The sequence below is a fragment of the Kockovaella imperatae genome (assembly GCF_002102565.1).
Source record: "Kockovaella imperatae strain NRRL Y-17943 chromosome Unknown BD324scaffold_4, whole genome shotgun sequence".
Lineage (NCBI taxonomy): Eukaryota > Fungi > Basidiomycota > Tremellomycetes > Tremellales > Cuniculitremaceae > Kockovaella > Kockovaella imperatae.
The window spans coordinates 1345076-1362697 of record NW_019028944.1 but is presented as its reverse complement, the minus strand read 5'-3'; the positions used below and the strand labels follow the sequence as shown (position 1 = coordinate 1362697).

At 52.9% G+C, this 17622-nt stretch overlaps 8 protein-coding genes across 8 annotated transcripts; 3 read left to right on the top strand and 5 right to left on the bottom strand.

Moving 5' to 3' along the window:
• Positions 1–96: 96 nt before the first annotated feature.
• Positions 97–1358, bottom strand: BD324DRAFT_650053 (hypothetical protein; the record flags this gene model as incomplete). The annotated part of the gene is made up of 4 exons (XM_022018086.1): positions 97–310; positions 370–674; positions 736–1278; positions 1335–1358. The coding sequence occupies 4 exons, from the start codon at positions 1356–1358 to the stop codon at positions 97–99; spliced, it is 1086 nt and encodes a 361-aa protein (XP_021872629.1).
• Positions 1359–1523: 165 nt separating this feature from the next.
• Positions 1524–2876, top strand: BD324DRAFT_377757 (cornichon). Its single transcript, XM_022012625.1, has 7 exons — positions 1524–1644; positions 1709–1770; positions 1818–1845; positions 1906–1946; positions 2097–2209; positions 2485–2607; positions 2661–2876. Exons 1-7 carry the CDS (start codon positions 1632–1634, stop codon positions 2740–2742), a joined length of 462 nt encoding a protein of 153 aa, XP_021872628.1. The 5' UTR covers positions 1524–1631; the 3' UTR covers positions 2743–2876.
• A 325-nt stretch (positions 2877–3201) lies between these two features.
• Positions 3202–5170, top strand: BD324DRAFT_622000 (hypothetical protein). Its single transcript, XM_022015430.1, has 12 exons — positions 3202–3666; positions 3719–3916; positions 3987–4056; positions 4106–4122; positions 4163–4231; positions 4285–4294; positions 4348–4371; positions 4425–4516; positions 4565–4584; positions 4631–4693; positions 4825–4912; positions 4964–5170. The coding sequence occupies exons 1-12, from the start codon at positions 3434–3436 to the stop codon at positions 4995–4997; spliced, it is 918 nt and encodes a 305-aa protein (XP_021872627.1). The 5' UTR covers positions 3202–3433; the 3' UTR covers positions 4998–5170.
• Positions 5171–5272: 102 nt separating this feature from the next.
• On the bottom strand, positions 5273–6278 carry BD324DRAFT_650050 (Alpha/beta hydrolase fold-1; the record flags this gene model as incomplete). The annotated part of the gene is made up of 3 exons (XM_022018085.1): positions 5273–5436; positions 5501–5768; positions 5868–6278. The coding sequence occupies 3 exons, from the start codon at positions 6276–6278 to the stop codon at positions 5273–5275; spliced, it is 843 nt and encodes a 280-aa protein (XP_021872626.1).
• Positions 6279–6653: 375 nt separating this feature from the next.
• BD324DRAFT_578043 (rab-GTPase-TBC domain-domain-containing protein) lies at positions 6654–10259 on the bottom strand (the record flags this gene model as incomplete). The annotated part of the gene is made up of 10 exons (XM_022013296.1): positions 6654–6866; positions 6911–6955; positions 6997–7220; positions 7266–7342; positions 7390–7444; positions 7491–7628; positions 7677–8462; positions 8505–9156; positions 9209–9690; positions 9716–10259. 10 exons carry the CDS (start codon positions 10257–10259, stop codon positions 6654–6656), a joined length of 3216 nt encoding a protein of 1071 aa, XP_021872625.1.
• Positions 10260–10766: 507 nt separating this feature from the next.
• On the bottom strand, positions 10767–12270 carry BD324DRAFT_671800 (nitrilase 4; the record flags this gene model as incomplete). The annotated part of the gene is made up of 7 exons (XM_022018937.1): positions 10767–10951; positions 11004–11278; positions 11325–11413; positions 11464–11512; positions 11569–11803; positions 11978–12001; positions 12049–12270. The coding sequence occupies 7 exons, from the start codon at positions 12268–12270 to the stop codon at positions 10847–10849; spliced, it is 999 nt and encodes a 332-aa protein (XP_021872624.1). The 3' UTR covers positions 10767–10846.
• A 190-nt stretch (positions 12271–12460) lies between these two features.
• BD324DRAFT_650046 (peptidase family M28) lies at positions 12461–14154 on the bottom strand (the record flags this gene model as incomplete). The annotated part of the gene is made up of 8 exons (XM_022018084.1): positions 12461–12559; positions 12617–12788; positions 12843–12988; positions 13042–13249; positions 13289–13458; positions 13515–13681; positions 13732–13807; positions 13864–14154. The coding sequence occupies 8 exons, from the start codon at positions 14152–14154 to the stop codon at positions 12461–12463; spliced, it is 1329 nt and encodes a 442-aa protein (XP_021872623.1).
• Positions 14155–15023: 869 nt separating this feature from the next.
• On the top strand, positions 15024–17621 carry BD324DRAFT_599654 (hypothetical protein). The gene is made up of 9 exons (XM_022013907.1): positions 15024–15119; positions 15193–15326; positions 15461–15684; positions 15737–15928; positions 15979–16386; positions 16442–16514; positions 16572–16663; positions 16718–16956; positions 17010–17621. Exons 1-9 carry the CDS (start codon positions 15095–15097, stop codon positions 17588–17590), a joined length of 1968 nt encoding a protein of 655 aa, XP_021872622.1. The 5' UTR covers positions 15024–15094; the 3' UTR covers positions 17591–17621.
• The last annotated feature ends 1 nt before the right edge of the window (position 17622 follows it).

Here is a 17622-nt window from a genome sequence, read left to right as displayed (position 1 = left end):
AGCTGACAGTGATCATTGCGGCAACGCGGTCAGTGGACGTCGCCTTGCCAATCTCCAAATCCTGCCCATCTGCTTTCTAGCCTCGGCTGTGCCCTACTAATCCACCATCATCCCTCCGGACCTCCCCCCGCCAGCGATCTGACCTCTTCTGCCGCCGCCGCTCATCCTGTCCAGCAATGTCGGAGCGCCCCTTGACCAAGCATCCGCCCGTTGAGCGCGATTCAAGCGATCAGCCTGTTCTTGTTGTTGAGCGAGGGTGATAATGCTAGCGGATGGGTCGGAGATGAGGATTGTATCGGAATACATCTTGCTGCAGAGGCGTGACCATCAGTCCAAAGGACATATCATACTCGAGGATCTGGCACGCACCTTCCGCTCGTTGGTCCAAGGAGTTCTTGACCTGCCCCATTTCTTCTCGCACCACTGGATCCATTCCTCATGGGTCCAAGTCCGGTACCTGCTCCTCCACTAGTCGCACCTCCCATCCGCTCGACCAGACTCTGCTTGACTATTTGTACACGTAAAGCGTTACCATCCGCCACTGCTCCGTCGTATCGCTGGATGAGATCGTCTGCCGCTGCTCGAGTCGACACGTCCAATTCCACTGTCACCGTTGAAGATGTCGAAGGGGATGTCACGCGGGCATTCTCAATAGGCGTGGAGGCGAATGCAGACTAATACAGCATATTTGTTAGCCTTATAAGTGATCCCCAGTGGTGCTCGGATAGAGCTTACCACTACGTCGTCTGCTGTTGTACCGACGGCCAAGTTTTCCACCCTCACGAGGACTGTACTCCTTCCGGCACCGAGGATACTGACTGACTCCCTTTCCTGTATCAAAGGCCTGACGACCTGACGTCGAGGTTGGGATGTACCGAGTGCGGCATCAAAACCACTCTGAACCAGGCGGCCCTTGTTCAGCTGTGACCCATTACCTCCATTGTTACGTCGCGTAGCGCTCGATCCCGGTATGAGTTCCAATCCAGCATTTGGATTACTATTGACGTTGACGGGATTTGAACCGAAACCAAAGAGCTTAGGTTCTGACGAGGATGTCGAAGAGGCTTTGGAGGATGAAGGAATCAGCTCGCGACCTTTGCCTCCAGAGATTCTATCCAGGAGCGATGGCTTGGGCTTTGATCCGTTCGATTTGTCTGATGACATGCGGGCGAGCAGAGATTTGGATGAAGAGGGAGAGCCATATCCGGATTGATGCAGATCATGTCTCCAGAGTCCATCCGAGTTGCCGCGTTTGACGCTGCTGTCAGAGGACGAGCGCTAAAGAGAATAAAGCGTAAGGATACAATTTGCTTCAGACTGCCGTATTCACTCACTTGATATGGCTTTGCGCGTGCCATCGGTGATCGAAGTCAAGAAGGAAGGACGAATGGCGAGGAAGGCAGACGCCAAATGAGCAGCAGGGTCGCGCTGGGAGGGATTGATAACGTCAAGTACTGCTCAAAGGATTAACACGTCATCAATTCCTGGGCATACACACAAAATGGCTGCAGCTTGAACTCCATTCGTCATTCGTCACGATACCATAAACCTGCCCTCTTTCATCTGCTCGCATCCATAGCGACCTTATCTATCGTGATCACCAGGCGCATTACACAGAGTTATCAGCTAAAATGGGTGGAGAAGGTGCGCTGGGAATGGTCTGATGGTGAAAGGGACACTCTTGACTGACCTCGTCGGCTTCATGCAGGATGGCTGTTTCTATTCGCCGTGTTGATGGCTGCCGTGCTGTTATTCACCATGGTGTTCTTTGTGAGTGAGAGCATGCGGCGTAGTTGACCTGTTGCTGACTTGCACAGATCATCATGTTCTCTGATTTGGAGTGCGGTAAGTCTATCCACGGGTCCATGTGCGCGTGCTAAAGGTCCACTGACCCTCGTGTGCTAGACTACATCAACCCTATCGATCTATGTAACAAGCTCAACCAGGTGGGTCATGTTGCGACTGGGACATATGGAAGCGATCATCCGGACAGAAGGGAGTGCCAGTGGCCTTGCCATCTCTGACACGGACGATCGACAAGAACCATGGGAAATGAATACTCGAGCAAATCATGCTAATAATTCACTTGGCAACAGTTTGTCCTGCCTGAAATGATCGCCCATGCCTTCCTCACTCTGCTTTTCTTGCTCTCGGGTCAATGGCTCGCTTTCATACTCAATGCTCCGCTGGTCGCATTCAACGTCAATAAGTGAGTAACAAGGGGGGTGAAAACGTGAAAAGTTTGTTTCGGAGTGCGAGGCATTGATGGCATCGGAGCTGGTGGTGTATCGAGCTTAGGGGCCGCCGTGGCTGCTTCTGGCGGGAACAAAGTGGGCCATTGAGTAGGCTTCACCGGTGTCGTTTAGGGCCAAATCTGTTGGCCGCGTGTCCGGCTGCTCGGCCAATCTGGAGTGTGACGCGGCTCTTATGGGCCTTTCCCGCATACCTGTCGACAGCATGATGCTGACCCTTGGCTTTCTTCAGGATCATGTCCAAAAATCACATGTACGATGCGACCGAGATCTTCCGTACGTTGTCAGGGCACAAGAAGGAGAGTTTCATCAAGTTGGGATTCTACCTCGTCTCCTTCTTCTACTACCTCTACCGGTAAGTGCCGCAGAGCCTTCATATGAGAACGGTGTGCTGACTGATCTTCCTAGAATGATTCTTGCCCTTATTTCCGGTACGTCGTTAAGATGGCTCATATCTCTGTGGTCAACACTGACAGCCTCTAGAGAGTGATTAAAGTCCCGACTATGTGATCTGAGCTCGGCGCGAATGGCGAACGAGACGCTGAAGCAGAGGAGGAGGAGGAGGAGGAAGGAGGGAGAGCACAGCGCACGAGTTTCGATGCAAAGTTTAGAGGTCTGAAGGAGATACAGTCACGACCAATGATGATTTGCCGCCGTGGATTAATCGTGTTGCAGTGTTTTGTCGGTTTGGAACAAGGGGTGAGACTCCATAGAAAGCTAGCGTTCAGTGTCGATATATAAACGTTCTTGACTTTGAATGCGCACTGGTCACACAGGACGATGGGTATTGGTACGAACAATTGGAACAGGGTCACCGAGAAGAGGGGTGGGCACTCCGACACCCTGCTTTGACGAGCGCCGGCCTCTGTCTTCACGGTCCGTGCTAGACCATCTCGAGGTGGTCTATAACGCCGCCCTGCCATACTATGCATGATGCAGGGATGCATTCGTGCGACTCGACCTCTACGCCTCAAGCCCCGTTGGACATTTTCGCTGGAATCTTTTTGCTGGAATCCCGTTGAAAATGACGTCGACGTCGACGATAAAATGCTTTGGTCATCGTCGTGGGATCGAAGCATTCCTCTATCCATTTGCAGCACACATCCAGAACCAAACAGCTTCAGCTACAACTTGTCATCAGCAGCACATCCAGGACCCCATCAACCCATATAGTCAGAACCATGTCTCCCCCCTCAAACATTCCCGCCGAGTACAAACCCGGGTTCCTCCCGCCCTCCATCGCCAAGCAGATGCAGGACAATCGACCTGGTCAACAAGGACCTCTTGAGCCTGCTCCTCTGGACACGCTGCTTGCCGATGGAACAGAGTACAAGCCAGCTGGCAAGTTGGAGGGAAAGAACGCCGTCGTGACTGGAGGTGACAGTGGAATCGGACGAGCAGTCTGCATCCTCTAGCAAGTCCGGCGCTCATTTAGGGAAGTGTTGCTGACGTGATTTTTTGGGCAGCGCTCTCGAAGGAGCCAACGTATTCATTCACTATGTCCCCGAGGAAGAGAAAGATGCCAAGTCTGTCAAAGAGTACATTTCAAAACATGCTCCTAATGTCAAGGTCGAGCTCTATGAGGGCGACTTGAGGACCGAAGAGGGAAATATGAAGATGGTCCAAGCCATCAAGGAATGGAGTGGAGGCAAAGTCCACATCTTGTGGGTAGATCGTTTCCTGGTAGAGGCTGGATCCTTACTGAGCGTCTACCTACTGAGCGTCTACCTCCAGGGCCAACAATCACGCGACTCAACAGCAAGTCGACGATATCAAGGACCTTCCTTCCGAGCAATGGCGACACGTGAGGGCTCCGCGAATCCAGCGCTAGGGTTGCTGACGTCTTACAACAGGTGTTCGACGTCAACATGTAGGTTTTGACGCTGAGGTTCTCTCTAATGCGCATCAAGCCACTCGTTCTTCTACTTGATCAAGTCCATCATCCCCATGATGCCTTGGGGAGGAAGTATCATCAACAAGTACGTGATAAGATGCCGATGAGCTTGTAGGAATGATGCTGACTCGATGACAGCGCTTCCATCGTGAGACTGAGACTCTTGGCATCGCTATGACTGCTGATATTCAATCACTTTAGAACCCCTTCGTCGGACACCCAGGTGTGAGTATGATTTGCCCTCGGTGTCGACATGGGGCCTGACGCCTCGATCCTAGCTTCTCGACTACACCGCTACGAAGGGCGCCATTGTCGGTTTCTCCCGAGCCTTGTCCAACCAGATTGTCAAGGAAAAGGGAATCCGAGTCAAGTGAGTGTGGCACTTGGCCAACATTGGTGTCTGTGCTGACCTGCTCAGCGTGGTTTGCCCTGGACCCAGTGAGCCTGCAAACTAGGCTCGCTACATGATGCTGATAGCTCACAGTCTGGACCCCTCTCGTTGCTGCTACGATGACCAAGGAATCGCTCGAAAGCTTTGGTGTGACAAGTGAGTGTGGCGTCTTGCCTTTTCCTCCATCCGTCGTCCACGTCCTTGCAACACTTGCCTCAGCTTGAAGAAACCTTCAGACAAACATCGAGGACAATCTCAGCCTCTTGAAAGTCACTGACAATGTACAGCCGCGATTGGCCGAGCTGGACAGCCCGTCGAAATCGCTACTGCTTTCGTTTGGCTCGCAAGTGCTGAATCCTCTTACTACACTGCTCAGTGAGTTGTTACTTCCTCCTCTCGTCGTTTCTTCGCTGAATTCGGCCGCAGATGCATGCACTTGAACGGTGGTCAAGCGTACTGATCGTACGCTGCTCGTTTCGCGATCAGCTCATCGTCGGCGTGTCGTTCTATCTCGCGAATGAAAGTCGAAATTTGGATGATTTTGAAGGAAAGAGCAAATGTTTTCACGACGGGGATAAAGATGCCACATTCAGATATGATTCTCTTCTGATGCATGGAGTGATGAGTGTGTGATGGCCAAGTTTGTGTCATGCATGCAGATGCGGGCTCATGACGTGCGAGGGTGAAAGCGCGGGCTCGACGAACGCTACCTGTCCGGCTCAACCTGTCCTAGCCTCACGAAGGTGGCGGTCCCATCTTTGCTAGGATTTCCCCAAATTCACGCCTGACCGCCTCTGCGGCATCAACGAAGGCCGGATCGACCGCGTAGACACCATTGTCGATCTCAGCCTGGACGCACTCGACAATCTTCTTGGGCATAGACAGGAAAGGAGAGTGGGCTGGAGCAATGGAGTTCCGCATCAGCAGCACCATTGCGAGCGGGATCATCGTTTCTCAACTCACACGACTTTACTTCCTTTTCGTTGAATCTCGCTCCAAGCAAGCTTGCCCTCTTGACCATCCATTTTTGAATGGGATAAGGCAATCGTTGATCGTCCGTGGCGTATATGTAAGTGGAGCGATAAGAGAGGTACGAAGCATCCGTGATAGCTGAGAATTGGGTGATAGCGGGGCAAGGTTTAAGTAACGAGATCCAATGTTGAGCTTGATCAGAGGGTACATCATGATAGAATGCTTGAGCGGGATCAAGCATCGTACATGATCCGTCAGGCTGGACGCGAGGAAGAACAAGGGGCACCCGCCCCCCACAGACCAAAGTCAGCATACGTCGTGTCATTTCCTGAAAAGACGCTTCTGGGGAAACGCTCACGTGGATGGGCAAGAAGGGGGGCAGACTCGACCCCAAAGCATCCGCCAACGATTCTCCAGGTAGAGGCAAGAAAGTCGCCATGAATACAAGTCCCACGACTCCGCCCTTCAAGCCTTTGACCATCCTCGTTTGGACATCGTATTCCCTTGTGACAGCTTGAGACGTGACGACACCACCATACGAATGAGCCAGGACAAGGATGTCCTGTCCTGCTTCCACTAGTTCCTCTAAAGCCGCTTGGATGGCTCGGACATCTTCGCGCAGACCTATATGAGGCTTTGCAGCGAATGAAGGGAGCCGAGGACAAACGGCTTCGAATCCCTGGGATTTGAATGACTGAACAAGAGGCTCGTAGTGCGCTGGAACGTGCCAGGACCCGTGGATTACGAGGATGGTGGGTTTGCTCAACATCTTATTGTACGATCGTTGGGCTGTGGGGGAATATACACCATGCATCGAGAAGCTGCGGCTGTATTCGCTTCGAGTACCCAACAGTGCATCCGGGCATTGCTCCCACGCGGGGCATGATCATTATAACCAGATTTTTTCCCAGGAATGTTCATCGCCGGTACACCGGGCGCCGCGAGCCAGCTGAACCGAACATTTCCGTGGGGAACGTGAGCGATCCTGCTGGCGCACCATGTTATTAAAGTCTAGCTTGCTAAGCCTCCACGCTCGTCTCGCTCCGCTTGAGGACTGCCTTGGAATTGAGACAGGGCTGGATGTCCCGCGATGACCCGATTTTATGTCACGCTCTCGGAGCCAATCCTCCGTGCAGGTACATTTTCATGTCGCCGAGGCGTGCGCGTCAAACCTCGCCTGGATATCTTCATGCCTGATAATGGCCTTGTAACCATGCTGCAGAGCGATCAATTTGTCCGCTGTCCAAAGTCGCGACGTCGTACCGTTGATGATGGCGAATAGGTCAGAAACGGAGTCGGCGGCGAGAAGATCAGGTTCATTCAGTTTGAGTATGGCCAGCGCGATGCGGAAGAGAGCCTGGGCTCCTGTCAGCAGCGAAACGGCATAAAAACGATGCTCACGTCGTGTCCTTCGACAAAGAACACGTCCCAGACCCTGAAGAGTGTCTTTGCATTATCAGCACATCTCATGAATATTGCAATCTCACCTCGACGGGCAAGCAATCGGTGAACAACGACAAGAACCATCCAAAGGTGATACTCGCGAGGTCTATGCCCAGCTCGACCAATTTGGCATGAACTTTCGGAGCATACTGTGCGACGAGGTCATCCAGGACCATCTGATCCACCCGCGACCCATGCAGGTCAGGTGAGAAGAAAGCAGCTGGCAGCAGACGTTCGACGATCGCAACGAGCGTCCAGTAAGCTTGCTCTGAGTATATTGTCAGCAGCCGTCACCCTTTTGAGGCAAACCCACCCTCATCGGGATGAGTCAGGAGCAACGTCGCGGCGAGCATGTTCATGCCTTGACAGTAGCCGACCGAGGGATTGTGCCTGAAGGTTCGGTTCAACGCGTGCCTGACAGCGGCGACGCAACTCACCATGAGTACGCGAGGAGAACGTTTCGTAGCTTTGGAACGCCATGACCATCACCGCCTGCGCCGTGTGAGCCCCAAATACGGAAAAGACCTTTCCCACCCACCAAAAAACAAATTGCCCGGAAACGTCCTCGTAATGTCCTTTTCGATCTCCGCCTGCACTGGGCTCTTCTCATCCCTATGTTTCTTCAGGACCTCGGTGTATTCCCCAGGTATCATCATGTCACGCGCGCCAGAGCATTCTGTCCTACATCAGCAGCGAATTTGCGACGCCTTCAACGCGTACTCACCCGCCCATATATCGTTCCGATAGATCAGGGGTATACCCCTCCTGACCAGCTTAAAGAACGTCTTGCGGTCCTCTTGATCGTGCTTATGATTTGAGTTGAGCTCATTGAACCCTACCAACCCTGAACCCCAGATCATCTCTTCAGAGCCTTTTCGACCTTCCACTTGACTGATTTTGGTCTTGGCGCGGTGCTTGAGGAAAGCTGCCCATTCGACCATTCGTTCCTTTTGTTGACGATCGTGAATGTCTGTGAGCTGATCCAGGAGGGACGAGACGGTCGCTCGTGATGCGGCGGCAGACGAAGCGTCAGAGTTGGCAGGTGTCATAGACTTGGTCTGAGGCGATGGCGGCAGTTCCGAGTGAGTTGTCAAGGCGTCGGAGGTGGTGCCGAGAGAGGTTGAGCCCCGGACAGAAACTGTCAAATGGTCTTTTGCCAGGCTCGGTTTCGCAGGAGATGGGTTCAACGCGGCGACCGTTGACAGGGATCGATGTCTTGATGCCGAATCGTGCTTGATGATAGACGGAGGGAGATCATAGAGACTGTCGGGCGTTTTTGATCGAGGTGTAGATGCATCGGGTGTATGGGTTGGGATCGGTGACTTGATGGAGCTCCGAGACGAGGGGCGATCGGGCGTCGGAGCAGACCCCACCTGCTTCTGTCGATGGGCTCGTCGTTTCTCGACCCAACCTTCAGGTTGAGAGGACGGGATTGTGCCGTTGAGAGAGGCAGCAGCGGCCGCACCTGCCACACTGGCATCTTTGAGAAGCTTGGCGTGTTGGATGTCGTCTATTCATATGTCAGAGAGACTGTAACCTCGATGAAACTCACAGATGAACCCGTATCGATCCGTCAAAGGAGGCTCTGAGCTCTGAAATCGGCTGGCAGTAGACAGCTTGACTTTACCAACTTCTGAAGCTCTGAAAAAGGAGCCGAGATTCTGCCTGCTCAGTAGGACCGTTGGAGGCCTAGCCTCATCAGGGATGATGGAAGCGAGTTCAACGGACGGTGGAGGTGTTTCGTCTTGCGGCGAAGTCGAGGAAGGAGAAGGTCGCATGTCATTAACGAGAGGCGGAGAAGAGACGTTGCCGAGAAACGGACGAGACATCGTGCGCGCCAGTGTGGCGGGACGAGCTACATCTTCTGTTTTCGCTGACATGGCCTTTGTGCCCCTGATCGTAGCGTGGGACACGGAGCTGAGGAGACTTCGGCCGACGGCACGTGCTTGATCGCCATAGCTTTTGGTAGATTCGGCAGAAACCGGAGGTTCGATCTCGACTGGGATCGATCGCTGACTCTCCTGAGACGCTATGGATGTCGCTCTAGCGCGGGATTTGGATGTCCTTCGTTCTGTTGATACCTTGCTGACGAGTCCCTCATCTCGAGCATTGGACACCAGGGAATGAGCCAGATACGCAACGAGGGAATTCGGAGGGATGGCAGAGGAGTCCAAGACAGAGGATGGATCTGGTGTCAGTATGCGCTAGGACAAGGATTCTCAGTCACTGTCATCTTTGACCCCGAGGTGGGCTCACCGTAGCATTGACTATGGCCCTCAGGGAGGGTGTGCTCCCACCATCACCTTTTCGCCAGGCTTCCTCGTCTCCATCCTCCATCGCTTCCTCCAGACCAATACGAGGCTCGTTGGTCAAAGTTTTAGAAGTGCCAACAGGTTGCGATGCGAGAGACGATACGCTCCCTCGGCGAGCCTTTCGTTCTGCTGAGCCTGTCTGTCGCTTTGTCCCATTCCATCCCCATAAACTGGACGTCCAAGTCGCTTTAGCAGATTTGGCGGGTTCCGTGAGAGGCACAGATTTGGATGACTGGTCTGGAGATAGCGCTGGAAATCTTGATCGGGAAGGTGGAGGTACTGATTGGGTGTGTGTGATTTCCGGTAGTGGTCTACTGGAACTTGGTTTGAGTGGCGAGGGTGAGGTGAGCGAGGTGCCAAGGGCTTCGGAGATATCATCATGCAGAGCATTCTGCTGGCCGTCAGTTCTGATGGAGCACGGTTTCACTCACTTCTGGCCGATCCACAGGACCGGCAGCCAATTGCGCTTGCAATACTTCATTCTCCAAGATGAGGCTTGCGACAGTATCCTCCAGCTCGCGGATAGCACGCGAGAGGACCTGAAGAGGGTGATTGCGGCGCGCTCTGGCCAGAGGAGGAGGGGATGGAGGGAACAGAGGTGGAGTCGAGCTGTTTGGACGACCGTTGGCATTTGGCTCTCCGGATGTGTCCGATCGATCGAGCATGGCGGGGTCGAGGGATTTGGTCGTAGATGGCCGACGAGCTCTTGGCGTTTCCATGAAACCAAGGTCATTTTCCTGTAAGGCCATACGGGAGAAGCTGGATGATATATCGGCCGATGAAAATGGCTCAAGGAGCTGCTGGATCTCATCCTGATCCATCAAGTCATACCGTGTTCCAACGATGTCCAACTCTTCGTCCGTAAAGGCACTTAACAGCTGCTTCGTCGTCGATCCACGTCTTGATTGACGTCCAAACTCCTTCCCTTGCGAGATGATCTCATCCCCGCTGGCTTTACGTACCTGTCTGGCTCCGAGAAGATCAGGGTCGACCATACGAGGCGGTATGGATCCAGCTCGAAGGTGTCTTTGACCCATGAACCTAGACTTTGGTGTCGAGTCCAGAGCAGAGTCATGGCTTGAGTTCGTATGTATGGTGGGGATACCTGGACCCTGGATAGATCTCGCTGTAGACTTGACTCGGTGCAAGCTGGACGAAGAGACGGCCCGAGGGAGTCGAGGATGAGATGGATGAGAAGGTGAAAGGGGATGATGTTGTGGCTCGGCGGTAGAAGTGGATAGGGATGGGGCGAGGCGAGATGCACCAGGTCCTGGACCTGAATTTGCCATGATGTGGCTGCTGAGAGTTCCTTCTATCCTGTCATCTGGGCTCTTGGGACGTGACAAGACATTGAGCTGTTGTGGAATGGAGGCTCTGACAATAGTGAATATGAACAATTGAGCGAATGCGGCAAGTCGCGTGGCGGATCATCCTGTTTGCCACCGGGGCACCGGACAGCAATAGTGTACTCGTCTGATTGTCAAGAGCAGCAGCAGCAACGCGCCAGATGCGGCAAGATGGGCTTCGAAACGTACATAGATACATCGCGCGCCAAAGATTCTGTGTATCGTTGACGAGTAATCTATGACGGTCCCTGACTCAATAGCCCGACTAAGAGATCGTCCCGTGAGTAATGCCCGACAGGATCGAAATCAAGCTTGGCACCGATCAGATCGTCCAGGTCGATCTGAATCTCTGTCAGAAGGATAAATTTGAGCAGGAAGATCTTCGTTACTCACTGCGGCATACAGGACACCTTCTCGATCCCATAATGGCCCGGCGAGAATCTGGCCTAATGGTCCGACGATGCAGGTGCCACCTGGACACCAGGTGGAAACCCCTTCAGACTGCTTATGGCTAGGCGACGCGACCACGCCGTCGGATGCCGCATGAGCTCCCTGCTTATCCTCAGCCTGGACGTTCCCTGTATTGGTCGTGGCGGTACCAGCCCCGGCCTTCTTGAGCGTTGGAGGATAGTTTGCTGGGAAATGCTCTTCTGACTGATATTGATTGACTGTGCACGAGGATCGTGTCATTCATTGCATCGGACGATTCCTCACCTCCAATGACAAAACATCGACCTTCTTGAGCTATGTGTTGCATTGTCGGTGTCCATGTCGGTCGACCATCAGCCGTCGGGGCTAGGTATCTGTGTGCAAGGGTCAGTTCGGAGATTCGTCAACAAGTCCCAAGACTTACATTTCCACGCCTTTCCTGTAAAGCAGATATCGAGCCAGTGGCATGTAATCTGTCAGTCATCACCATGTCAGCTCTCTATCAGTGACCGTGCACGATGCGACCCACTCTCCCAGCAGATCAAACCGCCTATTCTGCCCATTGCAGTCTGCACCACAGGTAGGTTGTCTTCCCTCCCACCATCCGTCATCCCTTGACCTTGATGCCAGACGACACGTTCAGCAGCCGTAGGCTGAAGTTTGCGATGCCGTGAGAGGAGAGCGCCATCAGGTCCCAGGAGGATGTTGGTACACCACAATGTTGCGCCGACGTGGGATCGTTCAACGATTCCGACTGAGAGGTACTGATCAAGCGGGCCGTCAGGGAGGTCATATTCTGTATGAATGGATAGGTGCATCCGGATGAATCTCACCACTCGACTCTATGAGGCTATGGATTGCAGTCTTTCAAAGGCGGCAAAGTCTCCGGGAATGCTCTGGTGTCCATTCGTCGTCGGCTCGTAAGGCCTTCCGACAACTCCGTTGGGGATTTTGACTGCCGACTGAGGCAGACAGAAAATGAGCTATGGCAACGATACACATGACTCACATTCACATAACGGTTGAACCATTCTCTGTTCTCATCCGTCCTGGTTCCAATCACAAAGCCCAGAAATCTTGGATAAGCGCTTAAGAAAGCTTCAGGGAAGACAACGAGACCAGCACCTTTGCCCTTCGCTTCGATAACGAGTGATTCGAGTTTGGTCAGAGATGCTGGTAAGTCAAACGATACGCTGCCAGCTTGGACAGCAGCCACTGTGATCGGTGCCATCGTTCTCGTATTGGCGTCGCCCGAGTCAGGCTACATCACAAGACAGTGGTAGCTCCACAATCAACCACGACAGAACGTCAAACGGACTTTCGATACGAACGACGATTACTTCGGCTCGGCAAGAAATACATTCACATCCTTTATACGACCCTGACGATACTGAGACTTTATCAATCTGGCTACCCTGTCTCTACACATGAGTGCCATCTCTCTCCCTACGATGCTGAGTGCTCCATTTAGCTTGCTCGACGGCAAACGCAATGGCCAGTCGAGAGAATTGAGCCATGTGCTTCGAGCGCATCACGTCAGCCAGCGACCTTTGCGCAACGTAGAGGGCTCGACTCACGTCGATAGAGAATACGCCCAGCTCATTATCGACGTCCATCCTGTCCCTGTCAGTGTGGACATAAGGATCAAAGTCGCCCATGGGGCTATGTTTCGTAGATGGGTCTCCTTCAGTCGCAAAGGCAGCTGGGAAGCCTTGTTGAGTAAAGGACATGTAGTCGGATCCAGCGTTCCTGAGGGTTATAACGTGATCAGTCGACTTTATGAATGCTTCCTTGCGTACTCACGGCCCCATGCTGGACAACACTCGAGTGGTGAGGTCGATGTATTCCTTGGACAGGTCAACAGCCCAGTTTGTCAGGTTGCTGTTCGACTGCTCAATGATAAAGTTGATGGACTCGGTGGCGTTCCGGAAGATAAAGGCGGTCATGTCCTACACATAGTGTCAACGAATCTATGGAAGGGACGACCTCCGTAAACACTCACAAACTCCATCATGGCGCCGATGGTAGCCTGTTGATCTTTCTTATATTTTGCAATTGCTTGACTGCCCAAAAGACCAGCTTCCTCAGCAGCGTACCAGTGGAACTCGACCGGTCCTCTTTCAGGGATGAAACCTCGCATAGCGAGGACGCGGAAGGCTTCGAGGATGGAGACGCTTCCCGACATGTCATCATCGGCACCAGGTGCAGGCCTTGATACAAGTCAGTCGGACTTCAAGGGCCACGCTCACAATAGGGGGAAGGCGTAATTTGCGCTATCTTGATGAGCACCGATGATAGTCAGCGGAGCAGAAGCGTTCCGTATAGGTGGCTCAAATCGGGCGATGATGCTTGGTTGCATGAACCAGTGAGTGTGATATTCCAATGAAATGTACGTCTGGAAAGGCGATTCTTTGATGATCTAGAGAGAGAGGTGTGTGGTCAGCCTGAGGAGCAACTATGTATAGTTACACTGACATCAAGGATATGGTTATGGAGCCACGTAGCGCTCCTAGCTCCGTTGACGTGGTGGTAGTATCGGTTGTAGTAGCTCGTCATGTGTGTGAGGACATCGCGCATATGGTTGGTGTCGACATCCTCAAAACATGGTTTCACCCAGGCATGCTGAGTGAAAGGGGGCATGTCTGGTAACGACGTCAAGCATGGCCATCGACTTTAAACTTTAAAGACTCACGAGGCTCTTGAGGTACGATGGCCGAGGCATGAAGGCTGTCATCGTGGAAATCTGTGACATCCATGAATTTCTTCCTCTTTGAAGGGTTCATTGTCAGTCATGATCCCGTTGATGCAGGGAGACCGCACCCACCTCCCGCCTGAGCCTCAACTTGTCCCCCTCCGTCATCCATACCGGTCCATCGTCCCCAAACACCTGGATCAACCTCTTCTCCGCAAGCGTCTCAGCTAGCTCAGGCTGTATAGACAGCAATGCGAGGACCGGATCATCATATCTCTCCATTGCCATATAGATCGATTCATCCACTACATGCTGGGCGCTCAGATCCTTCGAGGAGAATGATAGTTGAGACTTGGGTTGGAGAGGGGAACCAAGCAAGCACGGTAATAGCCCAAGGAGGGCCAACAGAGCGTTCGTTCGCATGGTGTTGCACTGCTTACAGGTCAAAAAGCTAGCTGGCTGCAGTTGTTAGATCGCTGGTATATATATATATCGACGAGATCTCAAATGGTGGATAAAGCAACAACGATTGCGCGTATATGATCGAGAGGCGGGAATGGGCGTTTACCGGATTCCCGTTTCCGGATGCTAAACCCTAGATGATCTGGGATCCTGGCCTCCAGAGATCTCGGTCGAGGATATGCTCCAGCATCTTTGGAACTGAGTCCTCTGCACTTTGGGACATTCAAGATTGACGTGGCCCATGCAAATCGGGAGGCGTCACCATGCTTGATAGCCATGTTGGCGGTGAGGTATTCCAGGGGGCATCGGGGATCTCCGACGAGTCTCTGCTGCCGATTCTGAGAGGGTCGCCCGATCGAGTCCGCCGAACCCCTTGAACAGAGTGATCTTGGGTCATGGTTCTGGTTTGATTCAAGTCGCCTGTCTTGCGACAAGTTCGCCAGACGCCAGGCTCACGAAACCTTCTTCGGAACGATTCGAGCGCTGTGAGTGAGTCGGGCCTGCCTCGTCTGTCCTCCTGGGCAGTCCTGTACGCAGCGGATCATCGAGCAGATCCCGACGATGATTAGATTGCCATGTTGACCCACTGAGCTCGCTGCCACTGAGCTCGCTGCCAATGAGCTCGCTCGTGGGTCTACACTAGAAGGTCAAGCAGGAGGTGCGTCTGTTGACAGTGGCACTGCCATCCCACGACAAACTTGATCATTAGCATTTGGGGATTAGCAACTGCAATTCCTAATCAGCTTGCTAATGTGCCTCAAGTTTTCTAATGATTCCCGTGATTTTCACTGATCCGCGATTGACTTTCCGGTCATGAATCGTCGTCGATACCGTACGTTCACATCGTATCCTACACCAGAACTCGACATCCCGAGCGAGACTCTCCCAAGCAGCGAGCAGAATGGCACCCAAAGCCATCATCGTGGGTGAGTAAAGACCCCGTGTGCCTCTCTCTGTGTCTCATTCCTTCCCTCTGACCTCACTGACAATGTCCTCCAGGCGCCGGAGTGGGTGGGATCGCCACGGCGGCTCGATTGGCACATGCTGGCTTCGATGTGGAAGTATACGAGAAGAACAAATTCTCAGGCGGGAGGTGTAGTCTGATACATCATGACGGCCATCGTTTTGACCAGGTGAGCGAATGTTCATGTTGATCCCGGCTCTGTGTGGTCAGGGTGTCTCACAGTATGACCCGGTCGACCTGCGTCATTCGCAGAATAGCTTCCTATACTGCAATTGAGAGGCTATCGCTGAACCTCCTGATCAGGGCCCATCACTTCTCCTCCTCCCTCGATTATTCAGACAGCTATTCAATGATCTCGGCACTCGTCTCGAAGATTACGTCGAGCTGGTACAGTGCGATCCGAATTACGTCCTTCACTACCACGATGGTGAAAAGGTCATCCTGTCATCGGATAGAGCAAAGCTAGCGAGCGAAGTGGAGAAATGGGAGGGAGAGGGCGGAGCTCAAGCTCTTGAGGGATTTCTCAGGTGACCGATCTTTCTCTCACTTGGTGCCGAGACATGAGCTGACTCCTGGCAGAGAGGCAGGTATCCACGGCGAACTATCCTATTCCCATGTCCTTGCTAAGACCTTCCCTTCGATCTTCTCCTTTCTCCGCCCTTCCGTCCTCTTCAACCTTATAGCTCTGCATCCTTTTGCAACTGTCTATGGTAGATGCGCCAAGTACTTCAAGACAGAGCGGATCCGTCGAGCTTTCAGCTTTGGCAGCATGTGAGTGTGCCAGGCGCTGGTGGTCCGACCGACTGATTTCCCGCTCGCAGGTATCTCGGAAGCTCTCCTTTTGACGCGCCAGGAACGTATACCCTTCTCGAATGGTCTGAAACATGCGAAGGCATCTGGTACCCTATCGGAGGCTTTCATGCCGTTCTCCAGGCCGTCATTGATATCTCCACCTCACTCCCACATCCCGTCCAATATCACTTCTCCGCACCCGTCAAGTCTGTCTTGCATTCTGAAGGGAAAGCAACAGGCATCAAGCTCGAAGACGGAAGCGAGATTCATGCCGATCTGGTGATAGTCAATGCGGATCTCGTCTGGGCGCACAACAATCTGTTCGAGCGGGAGAATGCGGCAAGTGCGGAGCAGGTCAAATCAAAGAGCGGAGATGTGGTCAGGAAAAACCTTCTCATGCCGGGCTTCGCCAAAAGCTTGTTGAGGAAACCACACTCGTCAGTTTGCCACGTACCTCTGCCGCCATGGTTGGTATTGATGGCCATCCCACAGCTGTTCTTCCATTTCATTCTACTGGGCGATGAACACCACGGTACCTCAGTTGAAGGCGCACAATATATTTCTGGTGAGTGGGCCCGAAGAGATGTTGAAACTTTCCATCCGACTCATCACATGGCCTCAGGCTGAAGACTATAAATCCTCTTTCGACGATATCTTCAAACACCACTCCATGCCCAAGGAACCTTCCTTTTACGTCAATGTCCCTTCAAGAGTGTGAGTCTGCTTTTTTTTCAACATGCACGCCGGCACACGCTGACAAAGATGTAGAGATCCGTCCGCCGCGCCAGAGGGGAAAGATAGTATTGTCGTGCTGGTCCCCGTTGGTCACCTCCTCCCCTCTGACTCGAGGAAATCAAGTGGCAAGAAGCCCAATAACCCTGAGCAGAATTGGGACGAATTGGTCGACCGGGCGAGGAAACAAGTCATTGAGGTCATGCAAGCGAGACTCGGTATCAATGGGTTGAGCGAAATGATCACGTGGGAGGGTATCAACACGCCTCTGACCTGTGAGCGGTCTGGTCTCATTCCGAATTCAAGGGCTGACACATGATTATGATAGGGCAATCCAAATTCAACTTGACTCACGGTTCTATCCTCGGTATCACGCATGATTTCTTCAACGTCCTCTCTTTCCGACACCAAGCGCGCCATCGATCTATCAAAGGCGCCTATTTCGTAGGCGCTTCAGCCCATCCCGGCACCGGTGTCCCTATTGCCATCGCCGGGAGTCGCTTGTGTACACAGGAGATTCTGAAAGATCATCATGTGTCCCTGCCATCAACTTATGGACCGTCCAAACCGGAGGGTGTCTCGTCACTCGACACGTTGCGTCGTCGATCAGTCATCCACCTCGTGGAGGATTGGACATCGGCCGTCTTTCCATACCTTATGGGCATGTTTATCGCCTCATTGCTGTTCCTGATTGGAGCCGCAAGCCTATGGTATACTGGATTCTTTGAGCCCCGTGTTGTTGTTGCGCCGGCCGTTCAGCCAAGTGTCAGTGTCAACGATATCCCACGACACAGTCTACCGTCTTTGGACATGGAGAACCTCAGTCAACCGGTCATGTGGGGATCATTCGCGGCCGTAGTCTTGTCATTGGCTTATTTCAATCTGTCAGCGGGACCAGCCGCTCGATGATGTAGGAGGAGGGCTGTCGATAATGTATATAG